The 18,370-nt window shown below is 43.2% G+C and overlaps 1 protein-coding gene across 1 annotated transcript in view; it reads right to left on the bottom strand.

Moving 5' to 3' along the window:
• Positions 1-18,370, bottom strand: part of TTN (titin) — a 238,738-nt gene that overhangs the window by 164,125 nt on the left and 56,243 nt on the right. Inside the window, 36 exon segments of the mRNA XM_037397744.1 lie at positions 1,363-1,650; positions 1,825-2,112; positions 2,263-2,541; positions 2,617-2,895; positions 3,004-3,282; positions 3,502-3,789; positions 3,910-4,188; positions 4,334-4,615; positions 4,731-5,009; positions 5,693-5,974; positions 6,850-7,137; positions 7,270-7,557; positions 7,661-7,939; positions 8,042-8,320; positions 8,422-8,700; positions 8,907-9,194; positions 9,320-9,598; positions 10,111-10,392; positions 10,502-10,780; positions 11,372-11,653; positions 11,862-12,140; positions 12,338-12,625; positions 12,752-13,030; positions 13,136-13,414; positions 13,558-13,836; positions 13,965-14,246; positions 14,382-14,660; positions 14,761-15,048; positions 15,168-15,446; positions 15,541-15,819; positions 15,930-16,208; positions 16,313-16,594; positions 16,695-16,973; positions 17,094-17,381; positions 17,506-17,784; positions 17,884-18,162. Coding sequence (XP_037253641.1) covers positions 1,363-1,650; positions 1,825-2,112; positions 2,263-2,541; positions 2,617-2,895; positions 3,004-3,282; positions 3,502-3,789; positions 3,910-4,188; positions 4,334-4,615; positions 4,731-5,009; positions 5,693-5,974; positions 6,850-7,137; positions 7,270-7,557; positions 7,661-7,939; positions 8,042-8,320; positions 8,422-8,700; positions 8,907-9,194; positions 9,320-9,598; positions 10,111-10,392; positions 10,502-10,780; positions 11,372-11,653; positions 11,862-12,140; positions 12,338-12,625; positions 12,752-13,030; positions 13,136-13,414; positions 13,558-13,836; positions 13,965-14,246; positions 14,382-14,660; positions 14,761-15,048; positions 15,168-15,446; positions 15,541-15,819; positions 15,930-16,208; positions 16,313-16,594; positions 16,695-16,973; positions 17,094-17,381; positions 17,506-17,784; positions 17,884-18,162 — 10,143 coding nt within the window.

Consider the following 18,370-nt stretch of genomic DNA (forward strand, 5'->3'; position numbering starts at 1 on the left):
AAGTTCAGGATAAAAAAAGAAAATAACAATCCTGGAGGGGAAAAAATATATCAGTATTTTATGAATAAAGAGTTGAAGAGTAAGAAAATAAATAAGGACAATTGGAATAATTTTATGAATGGTAACTCCGGTAAAATGAACACATTAGTAATGCTATCATTAATAATAAATAGAATTGTGATTCCAGTGGACACATGCTTTAAATCTTTTAAAGAGGTTAGATTTCCTGCTACAATCTTTCAATGATTTTTGTAAGTCAAACTACATAATAACAGCATCTCTACTTGCCACTGAAGCTACAGGTAATTCAATCTGCCACACACCACACCAAGAAAAACCCCTATGGGTAGAATATACTCGTGTGTATACACACACACACACAAATCCACCTGATCTATCTATATTTATGAAATAAATTTGTCAAGCAATTATTACAAAATATTCCTAGTGGTAGTTCAGCTTCTTGTGCTATTTGTTTTAGTATAAGTAATAGTATCTACTCCTGAAATGTCTTTGTTCCTCCCTCACACATCCCCCCAATTCATATAGAAGTTTTAAAAAAGAAAGCACTAAACCAACAGGGACATTTGAACTCATGCACGATTTAAGTGGTATATTTTCATTTGTTCTTTCATAAAATCAGTAAGAATGAGATACATTGAGCAGCTATAAATAAATCCCACGTTCACACCTACGCTGAGGAAATTAATATACAAATGTCACTTGCACCAAGACAGTTGGATCCAGTCATAAATTTAGATCACTGAAATGTATAAAATCCACACACTGTGTGGAGAAGTGAAGTGTTGGCGGAATGGGTATTTGTCACCAAGTCTGCCCTCAGATCCTCCAGTTTTGCTGTCTAGAACAGAAGTTTTCAATGTTTTTATCGTGTGAAGGAGTAAAGTTATTTGCAGGAGCTGCCCACCCAGTAAAAAAACATTTACATCTTGTAAGTGAACTGAGTTTCTCCGTTACCTTTCTCTCCCCTGGACAACTTAGTGAATGTCACTGCTGGAGAAAGACTCTAAGGAAGACAGATTTTGCTGGCCAACAAGACCATTCATAAAGGCGCAACAGGGTACCACAGTAAGTCAGAGTTAATGTTTCAGTGGAAGAATACCTTTGGTAAGTCAAATCATGCCCTATGCCACAAAAAAAAACCCCAAAAACAAAACAAAAAAAACCCCAAAAAGATTACTAAGTATTTAAGTTTTACAATAATATTTAAATTAAGTAAGACATCTCAGTGTAGCCTCTTGTAAAGGTTGTTAGTCTCAGATGTCTGCATTCAGGGCTTTGTTTTCCAGGTGTCTGCCTTACAGAGAAAAACCTTATGAACAGTAAAGCTCACAGCAATACCTTGTACAGCTAGCTGAGCTGCGCACGCGTCCTTTCCAACACTGTTGCTGGCAGTACATGTGTAGAGTCCAGCATCCCCTTTACCAACTTTTAGAACTGTCAAGCTGGCCATGTTTTCCACCAGAGTCATCTTGTAGTTGCCACCTGGGCGGATCTCTCTGTTGTCTCTGGTCCATGTAATCCTCATGGGAGCAGAGCCAGTCACATGACACTTAAAGGTTGCACTTTCCCCTAGTGCCACATCAATAGATACTGGCTTGATGTCAAAGATGGGAGGCTGTAGATGTTCTGCAAAGAGGAAAGCATGGCAAAGCTTACCACCAAGCCCTCCTGACCACATAGGTCACTGTGCCATGCTCATGCTCCCTGGCCATCATACAATGGGTAGAGTGGGGAAAAGGGTGAGGAAATAAAAAAACCAAAGACATACAAAAGATCTTTGCTTGAGTGTGAGCTACAAACCTGTGAGCAGAAGTTTGGCACTGGAAGATGCAGTCCCCAGAGCATTTTGGGCTGAGCAAGTATATTGGCCACAGTAAGCCATACTAGTTTGCAAGATCTGGAGAGTAGCAACGTTATTTAAGAAGGTTGATTGCACGTTATCGCTGTCACTTAAGAGAACCCCATCCTTGTACCAAGACACCTGGATAGGCTTTGAGCCATTTATGCGGCAATCAAATGTCACTGGCGCACCAATCACCTCCTGAATATCTTTCAGTTTTCTAGCGAATGTAGGGGGAAGTTCACGTTCTGCAAAACAATAATAATCACCACTATAAGAAGGAATCCACCCTGTCAATCCAGAATTAATTAATTCTGAAATTAGTAAGAACCCCTTGGTGTAGACAATAAAGAGTTCCTACAAAATACCCCAGGAAGGAGTGGCCCTTGGCCCATCACCTTTAACAACAAGCGAAGCTGTGGAGGTGGCGAAGCCAACGCTATTTTCTGCTTTGCAGATATATTCTCCAATATCACTGTCCTCCACGGTGGAGAATGCCAGTGTTGCCACATTATTCTTGAAGTGCATTTTGTAAGCCTGTGTTGATCTGAGCTTGGTGTCATCTTTGTACCAGGACACTTTGATTTCTGGCGTACCACCAATCTGGCATTTTAAGATCAAGGGCTCACCAACCTTCACCTCCATACGGTCCAGATGCGTAACAAAGTAGGGTGGTTCTAGGGAAGGAAAGAACATGGTGAACAGAGGCAGAACATCACTGCATCACTTAGGAGGATCGGGGTGATGCATACCTAAGATGGATACAAGGCTGTGGCAAACATCCCCACCAGCCTCATTTGCAACCTCACAGGTGTATTCGCCTTCATCACTCTTGGTGCTGTTGAAGATTTCAAGAATGCCAGATTTGTCAGTAGTTGTAACACTGCAGCGTGGAGACTGAGCAATGAGCATGCCATTTTTTTTCCACGTGACAGAAATAGGAGGGGTGCCTATGTAGCTACTTTCCAGCACAATGGACTTCCCCTGTTCCACGCTGAAATCACTTAATTTCTTCACAAAGACTGCAGGCTCTGTGGGGAGGTATAGATCAATAATGAGAAGGGCAGATGTGGCAGGGCTCCAGGCAGAGCATGAAGGCAGGTACCTGTGTGTACACACACCCACACCCACACACACACCTTTAACAAAGAGTTGGGTTGTGCATGAGGCACTGCCAGCATCATTTGTGACCACACAGGCATAGTCCCCACTGTGGTCTGGCTCCACGTTGTACAGCTGCAGCTGTGCCATAGACTCATCCAGGGAGATCGAGCAGTTGCTGTCCGGCACCAGCTCCCTGATGCCTCGGAACCAGGTCACTTTGAAGGGGGTACTGCCCTTGATGTAGCTGGTGAATGTCACGCTTGATCCAGGCAAAACTTCCTGGGGATCAGGTATCTTCACAAAAGAAGGTGGTTCTAAGGATCATGCAAAGAAGTGAAGAGGGATAAAGATGTTAATAGGAGAGTGTCTACAGGAGAGGAAAACTGGAGCAGGTCCCAGTCAAAAAAAAAAAAAAGAGAGAAAGAGGGAGAAACAGAAAAAAACATAAAAAAGAAACCATGGGAAACCAGAGGGAAGGGAGAGAAAAGGGAAGAAGAATTTTGTTGAAGGGGCTGTAGTATTCTTCCACTGACCTTGTACAGTCAGGAAGGCACTGCATTCATCAGATCCAGCCACATTGGCTGCCACACAGGTATAAGGCCCTGTGTCTGTGACATCCAGGTCATTCAGCTTCAAAGCACAAACGTTATCCAAGAAGGAGATTTCATATTTTTCTCCACTAACAATCTCATTCCCATCCTGAAACCAGGCCACAGATATGGGGGAGGTGCCAGACACTTTGCATTCCAGAAGCACTGAGGATCCCAGCACCCCATTTGTTTCCTTGAGTTTTCTTGAGAATGAAGGAGGAACAAGACGATCTAAGAAGGACAGGGCAGAAGAATAGAAAGAACAGTGTTGGGTTTTTTTTTCAGGGAGAAGGAAAAAGGGAAAAAGCTTCCTTTAAAGACAAACATGAACAACAAAGATATAGAGCTGACCTGAAACATCAACTGAAGAAGTGCAGCTGCTGTCCCCCACCTCATTGTGCACCTCAAAAGTATACAAGCCTCTGTCTCCACTGTCCGCAGAAAAGACTTTCAAAGTGGATATGTTGTTGAAAAAAGTAATTTGGTATTTGCGGTCACTCCTTAGTTCTCTGCCATCTTTATACCACCTGGTGACAAGTTCAGGTGTTCCTCCTACTTTGCACTCCAAGGTAAAAGGATTGCCAGCCATTACTGTGATTGGCTCGGTCCTCTCTAAGATGACTGCTGGTTCTGAAATAGGAAGGGAGGGGTCAGTGTGTCACCAGGAAATCTACCCGCAAACTAATAAGCACAGGATATAAGCAGTTAACAAAGGCTTGTAGAGGCAATTGAGCAAGCTTTAAGACATAGTATCTGTGAAGTAGGCTATACCCACCTAGGACTTGTAAAAAGGCAGAGCACTCCCGCATGCCAGCATCATTTTTGATCTGACAGATGTATTTCCCCACATCAGCTCCCTCTGCACTGGCAATCTCAAGAGTTGCAATGTTGTCCATAAACCACATCTGGACATTTTCACTCTCCCTAATAACTTCACCCTTGTCCTTGAGCCAGACAACAGAAATTGGTGGGGATCCTTCCACCACTGCCTGCAGGGCTGTTGGCTCCCCGACGAAGATTGCAGTGTCACTCAGCTTCTTGGTAAAGCGTGGGGGTTCTGACGGCAAAAACACGGCAGAGGAGGGTTAATTACACATGCCTGCTTGGAAGAGGGACAACCAGGGTATCAGAAAAAGAGGGCTGTGATGCTGTTAATCCTTTAGCATACAAACCTTTGAATTTCACCGGGCAGGTGCAAGTGTCGCTTCCCACCTCATTCATAGCTTTGCATTGATATTCTCCAGTATCTTGAGATTCCAGATTGAGAATATGAAGGCTGGCAACGGAATGCTTTGCTGTCACTTTGAATTTCTTGCTGCTCCTGACCTGCCTCCGGTCCTTGAACCAAGCCACCTCAAAGGGTGGAGTCCCTGCTATCTCACACTGGAGGATAACATCTGAGCCTTTAAGTGTGTCCACAGGGCTTGGCACTTTGCTAAAAACAGGTGGTTCTATAAAAAAAGAATCACATCATAATGTGTGAGTCTGCTTCCCCGGGTGGATTTCTGGATAGTAGCAGGAGGAAACATATTCAGGAAGGGGACCTATACTTATTCTTGTATCCCCAAATTTAGCTTCCAAATAAGTGGCATCACCTCTAAAAAAATCTGTTTGGAGTCAGTGCTCAGTGCCCCTCCCCAAAAGCAACTCTCCCCTCTTTCCAGGACCACATTCCAGCTTCCCCCGCCTCTTCCCAGTCTTTAAAGCTACCATCAGCAAGACTTAGCAACACAGCCTCCTCTTCCGTCTTAAATTTCATTCCTGTCAGAATCACTGGGTATAAAGAGGAGGTAGAGGGATGGCTGCAAAATACGCCCAGCTCCCCCACCATGGCTGGTGTTCCGCTCTAGTTCATGCTGCCCTTGTGATCTGACAAGCTTGCCTTATTCAGCTTGCAACTGGTTTAAATGGGAAGAGAAGGGAATGGCTGCACAGTGCTGAACACCCACCACAATTTCCTGCTTGGTCTCCGCTGCTTAAACACAGAGGTATTTGAATGTGAGAGCACCTGGAGAGACACTGCCCCAGCAGCCACCAACTGCCATAGCAGCAGCTCCCTGTCCAGGGGTATGTGCTGCTGGGACTGGGCCTGGAAACCAGGGATTCTAGTGGTGTGTGGAGCCATGCTGCTAACCTTTCACTGTGACTGAAGTGCTGCAGCTGGCTGTGCCAGCAGAGTTATGGGCTTCACATATGTAATCGCCGGCATCTTCAGTGTTGGCATCCAAGATAGTTAGCATTGCCATGGAGTCTACAAAGGACACGTGGAGCCTGTCGCTTGCCTGGAGTGCCTGATCATTTTTGTACCACATGGTTCTGATCTCTGGTGTGCCACTGATTTTACATTCAAGTTGCACTGTGTCCCCTTGCTTCACAAACCGTAGAGCTTCAGGCTTCTTGACGAACTTGGGAGGTTCTGCAGAACAGAGTAAGTATGTAAAGAGTGACTGTATACCTGTTTGCCGTGTAAAATCTACAGCATTGAGCAAGACTTATGGGGAGTACAAGAGTATTGGGGCACAACAAAGTAAGCTTGCTACAGCAGCTGGCTACATCTCCAGCAAGAGTTTCCTCTCAAGGAAAGATGCAAGACAGAGAAAAGAAGGCAAAGACAACTAAAACTATGTTCTGCTAACTCTGGAGCCTGCTGCGTCAGACACCTGGAGCTGTAAAAACCACAAGAAGAATGACTGCTCCACTCAAGGGAAATTTTGCTGTTACATTTGAGGCACAAAAATATTCCCAGGCCAGCATGAAAGATTTGACAAGCCCTTCATTCCCAGACGCAGCAGAAACACGGTAGGGATAGTTTCACTTGCTTACACATCTTTAAAACATATTTCTGCATGAAGAACTTAAGTGATTCATTATCTAGATTAAATCAGCGATTCAGTTGAAAACCTTCAGCAAATCTGAGCCACCAATGCTGGCCTACAAATGCAAGGTAGTTCTATTTACCATATCATTTTCCATATAGTAATTGCTGTGTATCAATACCACTGTGATTGTAGTTTAAGCAGTAATGACAAAGTAAAATGCAGGGTGAGTGAAACTCTCCAGACAGTTTCACAAGAGGACCATTCCCCTTGGAGATTTTGTGGGCACACAAGGCTTCTAGCGCCACACAGTATGATAGGAAAAGCTCACTACACGGTATATGTCTGCTTTCCAGAAAGCTACTTTCTATGTATCTCCAGACTGTAAAGGGTGGAAGATGAGACTCAGTAACAAAGAGTTCTCTTAACCCAAGAAAAAGAGAACACACAAATGAAGGCAACTTAACCTTAATACCTTTGACACTGAGTTGGGCTGAGCAAAAGTCTTTCCCAGCTTCATTACTAGCTTGGCAAGTGTATTGGCCAGAATCTCCTTTACCAACTCTGAGCACTCGAAGGTGAGCTATGTTGGCTACAAATGTAATATTGAAGTTTCCTCCAGTTCGGATCTCCCGGCCATCCTTGGACCAGGTGATGTGTATTGGCTGGGCTCCAGTAACATGGCATTCAAAGTCAGCACTTTCTCCAAAAGGCACATCGATAGATTCTGGTTTGGTGTCAAAGACTGGTGCTTGCTTGGGTTCTAGAAACACAAGAAAACCACATAACACTTAGACCTCATGAAAAAGCTGATCCAACATCCAGGTACCATCACATGCATGAAATGGGAAGGAGGAGCCCGTGATCCAGGCAAAAGTTTTGTAAGCCAACACACCTGCCACTGTGAGCCTAGCACTTGAGGTGGCAGTGCCTACAGCATTGCTGGCTGTGCAGGAGTACTGCCCAGTATGATTCATCTCAGTTCGCACCAGCTGCAGCACTGCAACGTTATCTACAAAGGATGTGTGCAGATTGTGGTCATCACTTAGCAGCACACCATCTTTATGCCAAGTCACAGTAATAGGTTCTGAGCCATTGAGACGACACATAAATTTAAGGGGTAAACCAACAGGGTGCTCAATGTCCTTTAATTTTCTTGCAAAGGAAGGTGGCCGTTTGCGTTCTAGAAGAAAGCAAGTAAAGGATAAATATACCCCAGGAAGCAATTTTTTTTATAGTTTTGCAAGAGAAAAAGAATTTGTAGAAAACTAATATAAAATCATCACCTTGAACTGTTAAGAGAGCCTTTGTAGATGCAGTTCCTACACTGTTTTCTGCCTTGCAGATATATTCTCCACTGTCGTTGCTAACCACTTTGTTGAAAATAAGTGTAGCAACATTGTCTTTAAAGAACACTTTGTACTCAGGAGTAGACCTGAGCTTGCTATCACCTTTGTACCAAGACACAGTGATTTCTGGTGTTCCAGCAACACGGCATTGCAACGTTGTATAATCCCCAACTGACACCTCAAGAGGTTCCAGGTGTGTAACAAAATAGGGAGGTTCTAAAACAGAGAAGCAATTAGAAAGACTCATTATAGTGCCAGGCCTTGGTAAGCATACACTTGAAAGAACAGGGAAGAAAAAGAACCAAAGTGAGCACACACCTAGGGTAGAGACTACAGCCTCACAAACATCTTTTCCTGCCTCATTTTCAACATGGCAAGTGTATCCTCCTGCATCTTCTTTGGTGCTGTCAAGTATTTCCAGGATGCAAGATTTCTCTGTGGTGGTGATGCTACACCTCTGAGACTGAGCGATAGTGTGGCCATTCTTCTTCCACGTTACAGAGATGGGCAGGCTGCCAGTGTAAGTGCCCTCCAGGATGATGGGCTTGCCAGGCTCCACATACTGATCGCTCAGTTTCTTCACAAAGACAGCTGGCTCTATTGAAAGGTAAGAAGTCACAAATGTTGAGAACATAAGGGCAAATGGAGGGAAGGAAACAATATTTTAAGGTAAATAGAGAGACGCTATCTTCACAAACCTTTTACTGTAAGGTGTGTTGTACAATTTGCCCTGCCAGCATCATTAGTGACAAGACAAGTGTACTCTCCGCTTTGGAGAGGAGTTACGTCAAATAGCTCAAGCTCGACAGTGGAGTCCTCTAAGTAGATATTGCATTTGTCCCCTGGCACAAGCTCATTGGCCCCTCTAAACCAGTTCACCTTAAAAGGAGGAGTTCCTCTGATAACACATGTAAAAGTGATGCTTGTGCCTGGCAAGACATCCAGAGGCTCTGGTGTTGTCTCAAAAGAAGGTGGTTCTAAACACACAAGAGAAAAAGAGAGGTAAGACAGGTTGCTACAGCATAACCCTGGTATTTCCATACACCAACTGAAGACAAAGAACAAAATCTCTATTTTCCAGTCAATAATTGCTCCTGAGTATATTTACAAAAGACCATAGGCAATTTCAAAAGAGAAAGAGAAAAGAATAGCTCAGAGGGCTTTCTGACCATCATATACTGACCTTGTACAGTCAATACAGCACTGCATTCATCTGAACCAGCTACGTTGGTAGCTTTGCAGGTGTAAGTTCCAGTATCTGAGTCACTTAGTGAATTCACTTCTAAAATACATAGGTTATCTGAAAAGGAGATTTGATGTTTTTCCCCATTAACTAACTTAAGTCCATTTCGGAACCAGGTAACAGAAATAGGAGGTGAACCCGACACCTTGCATTCCAGCAATGCTGAGGAACCCAGGACACAAGGGGTTTCCTTTAATTTTCTTGTGAAAGAAGGAGGAATGATTCGATCTGCATGAGAAAACATATTAAATCTATGGTTAGAGAGAAAAGGAGGGAAGGAAGTGAAGAAAGAAAAGAGAATATAACTGAACAAAAGTTTTTGTAAAAGACAGAAGACAAGCTGCCCAACCAACCTAAAACATCAACTGATGCTGTACAACTGCTCTTCCCCACGTCGTTCTGCACTGCAAAAGTGTACAATCCACCATCTTCCTTTTCTGCATCCATAATTTTAAGCGTAGATACTTTATTGAGGAATGTAATTCTGTATTTTTGGCTGCTGGTCAGCTCTTTGCCATCCTTGAACCACCCAGTGGAAAGCTCTGGCGTGCCTGCCACTTTGCACTCCAAAGTACAGGTGTCTCCTATAGTAACTCTTGTTGACTCTGCTTTCTCTACAATGACTGCAGGCTCTGGAAGGAAAGATGGGTAATGTGTAGTGAAAACAGGATTTGGTCAGTACTAGCTGTAATTATTATAGCACTGTGAGATGGGGCTTACACATTTGATACTAAGGATGTCTCAATTTGCTGGACTGAGGAATTTTTTCAGCTCTGTTTTTTCCACCCTTTATTCTACCCTAAACTGAAGATTTCAGATGCTCTCCAAACTGAAGTAAAAATATTTTTAAGCTCCTAGGGGAAAAAAAGCAACTTTCTGTCCCTCTCCAAGCAGGTGTGAGCAGAAGAGGACTTAAAAATGCAGTCAACTGTATCCCATCACACTGTAGAGGCCTGTGGTTTCTTCCACCTTTATCCCCAGACAACTGGAAATAAGGAACCTGATTACTGCTTGTTGGGAACACAAAAATTCTCTGTTTTGATTGTTTTGAACTCAGGGACATAAGCAAAGCACACAGCTGGTACTAATTAGCCAAGTTCCTGATTTTAAAAAAATGGTTTATGAACTTGTGCTTTTTACCAACCTAGAATAGTTAAGGTAGCCATGCACTCGCGACTTCCAGCATCATTTCTGATCTGACAGATGTATTTTCCAGCACTGCTTGTCTCTGTGCGCAAAAATTGTAAAGTTGCAATATTTTCCATAAATGTGATCTTCGTGTTTTCACTTTCTCTAATAATTTCATCTTTGTCTTTAAGCCACTGCACAGAAATTGGCTGGGAGCCCTCCACTCTTGCTTGTAACTCTACTGGTTCACCAACCACAACAGTCACGCTGTTTATTTTAGTCAAGAATTTTGGTGGCTCTGAAGAAGAAATATGCAGTTACAGTAAGTACTCACAGTATCTAAGTAAAGAAGAGCAATGCAGTACCATTGGGAGCACTGCAGAAGGCATATTGTGCCAATACTTTACCTTTCAGCTTCACAGTGCAAAAACAAGTGTCACTTCCTACATCATTCTGTGCTTTGCACTGATATTCACCAACATCTGCAGCTTCAACATTGAGAATGTGAACGCTTGTATGGTAATTTTTGGCTGTAACCTTATACTTCTTACTACTGCGGATTTGTCTCCTGTCTTTGTACCAGGTTACATCAAAAGGTGGTGTTCCTGAAATCTCGCATTCCAGGCTAACCTCAGTTCCTTTGAGCATGTCTTCTGGAGAAGGCTTCCTGCTAAAGACAGGAGGTTCTAACAAGGGAAGAAAGGAACATTTTTAGAAAGGAGTCTGGAGTTATTTAGCCAACAAACAGTTTACTGACACCTGCTTCTACACAACAAGACTGCTGAGAAAATCAACAGAATGGGCAAGGACTTTCCTCATTTTCTGGGCACATTATGAAATGATCTTGCAGGTAGGTAAGCATTCAGAGCTTTTAGCTTCTCTGTACAAAAGGTAAATGGAGGGGTGACCCTTGGCAAAGAGGATACGGGTCTCATTTAGCTGGTAATAGTGTCAAATACAGGGTGTAAAACCGACACTGATCAGTTTGGGTCTGTTTTTCTTTGTATTTCAGCTTCTTTATACAACAATTTCCACTATGATATATGTCTTGGATGTTGACAATCATAGAACTGGCAAACACCTAGCTTAGGACTCATCTGCATTAAGAACATCTCTTTTGTGTGGGCACTGGCAGAGGGGGCATCAAGGAACAAATATGACATGAAAAAAAAGACAGTCCTGAAATGATAAACAAATCTAATGTTCCTGAAGATTCCCAAGGGATAAAACCACCAGCGAAAAATAGGATGGAGTCAGAGAACAAAAGGACAGCTAACCTTTCACTGTGACTTTGGTACTACAACTGGCCTTGCCGGCGGGGTTGTGAGCTTCACAGATGTAGTCACCGCTCTCATCAGTGCTGAGATGATTCATTTCAAGCACAGCCACAGAGTCAATGAATGATGTCCGGAATTTTTCACTGGCAACAATTTCATGGTCATTCCTGAACCACACCACTTTCATCTCAGGAGATCCACTTACTTTGCACTCAAGCCGGGCTGAGTCACCCTGCTTGACTACTTTTGCCACCTCTAGCTTCTTAGCAAACTTGGGTGGTTCTAAAAAACCAAAAAAGTGGGGTCAGAAAGGTCTGAATTAACACTGGAAAGAAAAGACAAGGGAAAAGAGCCAAACAACTGTGGGTTGCAAACACAGGGTAAGGAATTCACTTGGCGGTATATCAAAGATCACTGAGGTGGGCTTGGCAAAAAAAGAAAGAAAAGAAATAGATGAAAAGACTGCAACACAACAAGAAAGAGTGCACACCTGTTACCATCAATGTTGTAGTGCAAGAGTCACTGCCAACGTCATTTGAAATGTGGCAAGTGTAGTGCCCACTCCTAGAAGTATCCACTGAATAGAGGGTTAAGAACCCAGTTGACCCTTCAATCCCAATGAAACAAGTTGGACCAGATACAAGTTCTAAGTCTTCTTTGAACCACTTTACTGTAAAGGGTGGTGTTCCTTTTAGTACGGCCTTAAACTCCACTGTGGACTCTGGGATGACTTGCTGGCTTTCAGGCTTTACTAAGAAGCTTGGTGGTTCTGCAGTTTTTAAGAAAAAATAAATACTCAGTTACATCACAAATGCTGAAGAATGAAGAAAATCAGTGAGGTAAGCATGGAGACCAAGTTTTCAGCATTCATATTAAGAGGTGTAAGAGTGGCATGTTACCATAAGATTTAAGACATTTTCCCAGCATCTATCACAAATAAGAAGTAGTAGTAAAAGAGTTTCAAACCTTTCACAGTCAGGACAGCACTGCAAGAATCATTCCCAGCAACATTAGAGACACTGCATGTATAATTTCCACTGTCTTCCAGCTCTAGATTAGCAATCTCGAGTGACATAGTGTTCTCATGGCACAGGCTTCTATATTTTGCACTGTCAGTTATCTCTTTTCCATCCTTAAACCATTTTGCAGTAATAGGGAGTGACCCAGAGACTTTGCACTCCATTTGGATAGAAGATCCCAGAACAGTATCCTTTTTGGTTAGCTTTTTGATAAATGCAGGAGGAATTGATTGATCTGTCCAACAGAAAAAATGGCAAAACCATACTGGTTACCTTCTTGCTTATCTTTCACAAACATATATTGTTATTTTTTCACTCCCTCTCTGCTGGACTAGCGAATTTGCCAAATGACAATACAAACCTAGCACAGTCAGAACAGCTTCACAGGTGTTACTTCCGAAGTCATTTTCAACCTTAAAACTGTATGTACCACTATCCTCCTTTGATACAGGCTCAATCCTGAAACTGGCCACGTTGTTTTCAAAGCTCATTGTGTAGTATCTACTGGGCAGGAGCTGTTTGCCATCTTTGTACCATCTTATTCGGAGCTCTGGTGTCCCAGCCACAGTACACTCCAAAGTCACGGGGTCTCTTTCAGTGACTTTAAGTGATTTAGCCTTTTCTATGATCCGTGCAGGCTCTGAGGTATAAAGTGTATAAAAATGGCAGTTAGCTACACAGATAGGGGACTGACTTTCCAAATACTTATCAAGGATGAGCTTAAAGGGTTACACCTTGTACACACCTTGTACAAAAAGCAAAGCAAAGCACTTCTCCACACCAGACTCATTCTTTGCCTGGCAGGTGTATCTCCCTCTGTGGCTGAGGTCGACACTGGTAAGTTTCAGTGTGGCCACGTTGTTCTCAAAAGTAATCTGGTGGTGCTCATCATCTTCCAGTACTTTCTCATCTTTTATCCATGACACAGATAAGGGTTGAGCACCTGCTATGACGCACTGGAAGACTGCAGTACCTTTCAAAATGCTAGTGACGTTCTCCAGCTTCTTGATGAATGATGGTGGTTCTGTGATGTGAGGTTTTGTTTGTTGTTTGGAAGAGAAGTCATGGAAAGGGAAGAGGGGAAAGAGAGACCATGTGAAGTCACCCTAGACACTACAGTTTAGCTAGGGGATGAAATATTTCGGGTATGCTTCCTACAAGACTGACCTTTCAAGCTGAGCCTTGTGCTGCAAGAACAGCTCCCACCTTCATTTGATACAATACACTGATATTCACCAACATCTGAGGCATCACAGTTAGTCACGTTAAGAGTAAATACTGATTCTTTGGTGGAGATGGCATATTTCTTGCTGCTGAACATCTCCTTATTGTTCTTCAGCCACTTCACCTCAAATGGAGGAGTACCAGTCACCTCACACTCGAGTGTGGCCTCCAAACCCTTCACTACCTCGGTGGGACTCAACTCTCGAACAAACGTTGGAGGCTCTACAAAGAAGAATGAGGGGAAAGCAGACAGTAACCTTGAAAGCTTTTGAGGGGAGAAGAAGTCTCCCCTGCTCTATCACCCCAGCTGTGTGGCATAGCTGGATGATGACAAGATGTTAAAAACCAACCTTTCACTTTCAGTTCGACGCTGCAGCTCTCACTACCTGCATCATTGTGGGCTTCACAAACATAAATCCCACTATCCAACACTCTGGCCTGAGTGACTTTCAAAGTGGCTAAACCATCTATGAAGGAGATGCCATACTTAGCTTGGTCAGTCACTTCATTCCCATCCAGGTACCATGTGACGTGGATCTCTGGTGTGCCTACTACCTGGCACTCAAAAGTGGTGGACTGTCCTTCACGCAAGGCTACTACAGAAGTTGGCATCTGAATAAATCTGGGGGGCTCTAGAAGATGGACAGAAAAGGTGAGTCTTTATAATACTCAAGGTGGTTTAAAGAAATACAAGGGTTTCCTACCCCCTCCCCCAAAACTGCACAGAAAAATCAGAACTACAAAGATAAGAACATTGGGTCGCACACCTTTTACAAACAAAGCCGCTTTGCTCGTTGCAGTCCCCACATCATTGCTTATCTGGCAAGTGTAGTTCCCGGAGTCAGATGTCCTAGCTGAGAAGAGCTCCAGTACACTAGATGTGTCATCCTTCCAGACAGATCTATTGGCTCCAGAGAGGAGCTCCTGACTGTCTTTAAACCACTTTATCTGCAGAGGTGTAGATCCTTTCACCAGTGCTTTGAACTGAACCCTAGCATTGGGCACAACCTCTTGGGACTGGGGTTTTTCCACAAAATACGGTGGTTCTATAACATGTGAAAAGGAAGAAAGAGGATTACTCAGAGATACAGGGATTCCAAAATTACGAATTAGAAACCTAACACAAGACGAAGAAGGAGCTCAAACCTTTGACTGTTAAGAACCCACTGCACTGGTTGCTTCCTGCCTTATTTGTTGCTTCACAGGTGTAAGAGCCACTGTCTGTGCCTTCCAGATTATTGATTTCTAAAAATGCAGTATTATCATGGAAAGAGTATTTGTGCTTTTCACTTGCTGTTATTTCTTGGCCGTCCTTGTACCACTGGATACTTATAGGATGTGAACCAGACACGATGCACTCCAGGTGGACAAAAGACCCCTTTATGCTGTCCATTTTCTTGAGCTTTTTGGTGAATTTAGGTGGTATAATGAGATCTATCCAAGACAGAGTAAAAAGACAAAGTATGAAATTCAGCCTTGATTGTGGCAGATGTCAGCTGAAGAAAAAAAGATTCTGTATGTAAAAAGAATGTTAAAAGAAAGCCTATACACACCTAGGACATTAATGCTGGCAGAACAGCTACTGCTCCCAACATCATTGTGAACCTCAAAAATGTATTCCCCGCTATCTTTCTTTTCTGCATAAAGCACCTTCAGGACTGAGACAGTATCTGTAACACTGATCTTATATTTTGGGCCTAATGTCAGTTCCTTGCCATCTTTGAACCATTTGGCTGTAATATGTTTTGTTCCCGAAAATTTACACTGCAAGGTTGCTGGGTCTCCCTCAGTCACATCTATTGACACGGCCTTGTCCACAATTGTAGCCGGCTCTGTTGTAAACAAGGAAACAGAGTGTTAAGGGCATCCACAAAAATTGTAAGGGAACCATCTGAGATCACTGCAAGCCCTCAGGGTAGGACCAACCTTTGACAGTCAGCAGAGCAGAACACCTCTGAATTCCTGCCTCATTTTTAGCCTGACAGAAATACTTCCCATCGTGTTTCAGTTCAATAGACCTCACCAGAAGAGTGGCAACATTGTTCACAAAGGTCATTTTGATATTGTTGTCTTCGATCACTTCATCATTGTCTTTCAGCCAGGACACAGTGATGGGCAAGGAGCCTTTAACAGTGGCCTGAAACACGACCGTGCCCCCTCGAAGAGAACTGATGTTTTCTATCCTCTTCAAGAACTGTGGGGGCTCTAGCAGAAAGAAAGTGGCTATGTCAGTGGGGGTCTGGTGCATGACAGCATGGTATGGAAATGACACTGGGATAAGAGCATGACAGTGGTGTTCTGCACCTTGCACTAACCTTTCAGTTTGACCTCCGAACTGCAAAGGCAGCTTCCAACATCATTGGTTACTCTACACTGATACTCGCCAACATCAGAAGCATCAAACCTGAAAACGTGGAGGCTAATCAAAGCTTTCTCAATGCTTATTCTGTGCTTCTTACTGCTCCGCACAGGTTTATCATCTTTCACCCAAAACACTTCAAATGGAGGTGTGCCAAGCACCTCACACTCCAAAACCACATCAGAATCCTTCAAGACTTCCATGGATTGAAACTCCTTGCTAAAATAAGGTGACTCTGCAGTGCAAAAGAGAAAGTAAAGTTTGTATTAATCATATTTTGGAAGCCTTTAAAACTGCACTGAGTTTAAAAGACACTCTGTGGCTGGATGTCACACACACCTTTGATTGTAACAACGCTACTGCAAATATCTTTTCCAGCATCATTTTTGGCCTCACAAATGTATTCCCCACTGTCTTCAGTCTCAACTTCTGTAACTTGGAGTATTGCCAAGGATTTTGCAAAAGACATCCTGTATTTGTCACTCGCTTTCAGCTCTCTATCATCCTTGAACCATGTGATTTTAATCTCAGGAGTACCAGTGACTTCACAGCTCAGCTCAGCGTATCCACCTTTCTTTACCAGATAGGTTGGCTCTAGCTTCTCCTTGAAGGCAGCAGGTTCTGTGGATTTAAGAAAAGTGTTCAGGACAAAGACAGCAGGAAAGAGTGCCACTGGGTCAATCCAGCAGCTGAAAGTTTGAAAGAGAGTAAGAATGCAAACCTTTTACAAACAAGTTTGCACTGCATGTTACTGAACCAGCTACATTTGAGACTTTGCAGGTGTATTTTCCTGAGTCTGTTGGTTTGACTGCATAAAGCTCCAAGTAACTTGCTAATGCTTCTGTCATAATGTAGCAGGCTCCTCCTGTCGCCAGCTCAGCATCACCTTTAAACCATTTCACAGTCAGTGGTGTTGTGCCTTTAAATGTGCCTTTGAAACGTACAGTTGATGCAGGCAGTACATCTTGGGACTGTGGTTCTACAATGAAGCTGGGTGGCTCTAGATTGCATTGAAAGGAAACAATTGTCAAGAGTAAGACACATGGCCTGAACTTTAGGGAAGAAAAGTATTATCACATGAAAAGTAAAACTCCAATAAATGTGAAATAAATTGCCAAACCTTTTATAAACAAAGTGCTACTGCTCTCTTTGCTACCAGCAGAGTTTGTGGCTCTGCAAATGTAGACCCCAGCATCACTTGCATCCAGGTGTTTTATTTCCAAAGATGCAGAGCCTTCTGCAAAATACACTGTGTATTTTGCACTTGAAGTGATCTCAGTGTCCTGCTTAAACCAAGAGACGGTCATTGGAAGAGAGCCTGAAATTTTGCAATCTAGGCGGCACGAGGTGCTAATGATGCTGTCAATATTCTTCAGTGGTTTAGTAAAGAAGGGAGGGAGAGTGCGATCTGTTGAGAGTGAAGAAAAGGGAAACAAACAAACACATGAGCAAAATAGGCATGCAGTTCTGCTTCTGGCCCTGTTGGACTCAGAGCAGAATAGTAGGGCTCTTTGTGAAGAGTCAGTACCAACCTAGCACAGTGAAGCTGGTAGTACAAGAGCTGATGCCCACATCATTGGATATTTCAAAGGTGTACTCGCCACTGTCCTGCATTTCGGTGGCATAAAACTTTAGCTGGGCAACGTTATTTTTAAAGCTGATCCTATATTTTTTGCTGGCAGGTAGTGGCCTTCCATCTTTGAACCATTTGGTTTTTAGCTCTGGAGTGCCTGTGACAGTGAATTCCAAAATGGCTGGTTCCCCTGCTGTTACCTGGATCATTTCAGTTTTTTCAATGATTTTGGCCGGTTCTACAACAGAATTAAATACCTGGTGTTAAAAGACAAAAGGAAATTGCTCTTCCTCTCAGGTGGGAGACAATGCAGGGATCACAGCACTCTTCCACTGACCTTTCACTGCTAGTTCACCAAAGCAAGATTGACTTCCTGCATCATTCTCAGCCACACAAGTGTATTTGCCACCAGAGCTCAGCTGGACACCAGTCATTTGCAGCATTGCTAGACCATGTTCAAATGTCACTCTCACTTTGTTATCATCTTGAATAATATCTTTGCCCTTCATCCACATCACAGAAATAGGCTCTGACCCTTTTACCACAGCCTGTAACGTAATACTGTCTCCAGCCAGAGCTGTGACATTTTCGATTTTCTTAACAAAAGATGGAGGTTCTGGTTCAAAGAAAAGAGGCAAAAAGAAATACTCAGCTGCTGTGACACCATCCCATGAAATCTGCTGCTTAAAGACAGTTTTATAAGACAGTATGTGCACTACATGGCGCAGTTCAGCTAAAGAGCAGGCAAGAAGGGCTGCATTCCCCAGCTGGGAGCTAATGCATGGCCCTTTAAGTTCAATGTCCTTCAAATTCACAGGTTTGAT

The sequence above is a fragment of the Falco rusticolus genome, chromosome 8, assembly GCF_015220075.1.
Source record: "Falco rusticolus isolate bFalRus1 chromosome 8, bFalRus1.pri, whole genome shotgun sequence".
In the NCBI taxonomy this organism is placed as follows: domain Eukaryota; kingdom Metazoa; phylum Chordata; class Aves; order Falconiformes; family Falconidae; genus Falco; species Falco rusticolus.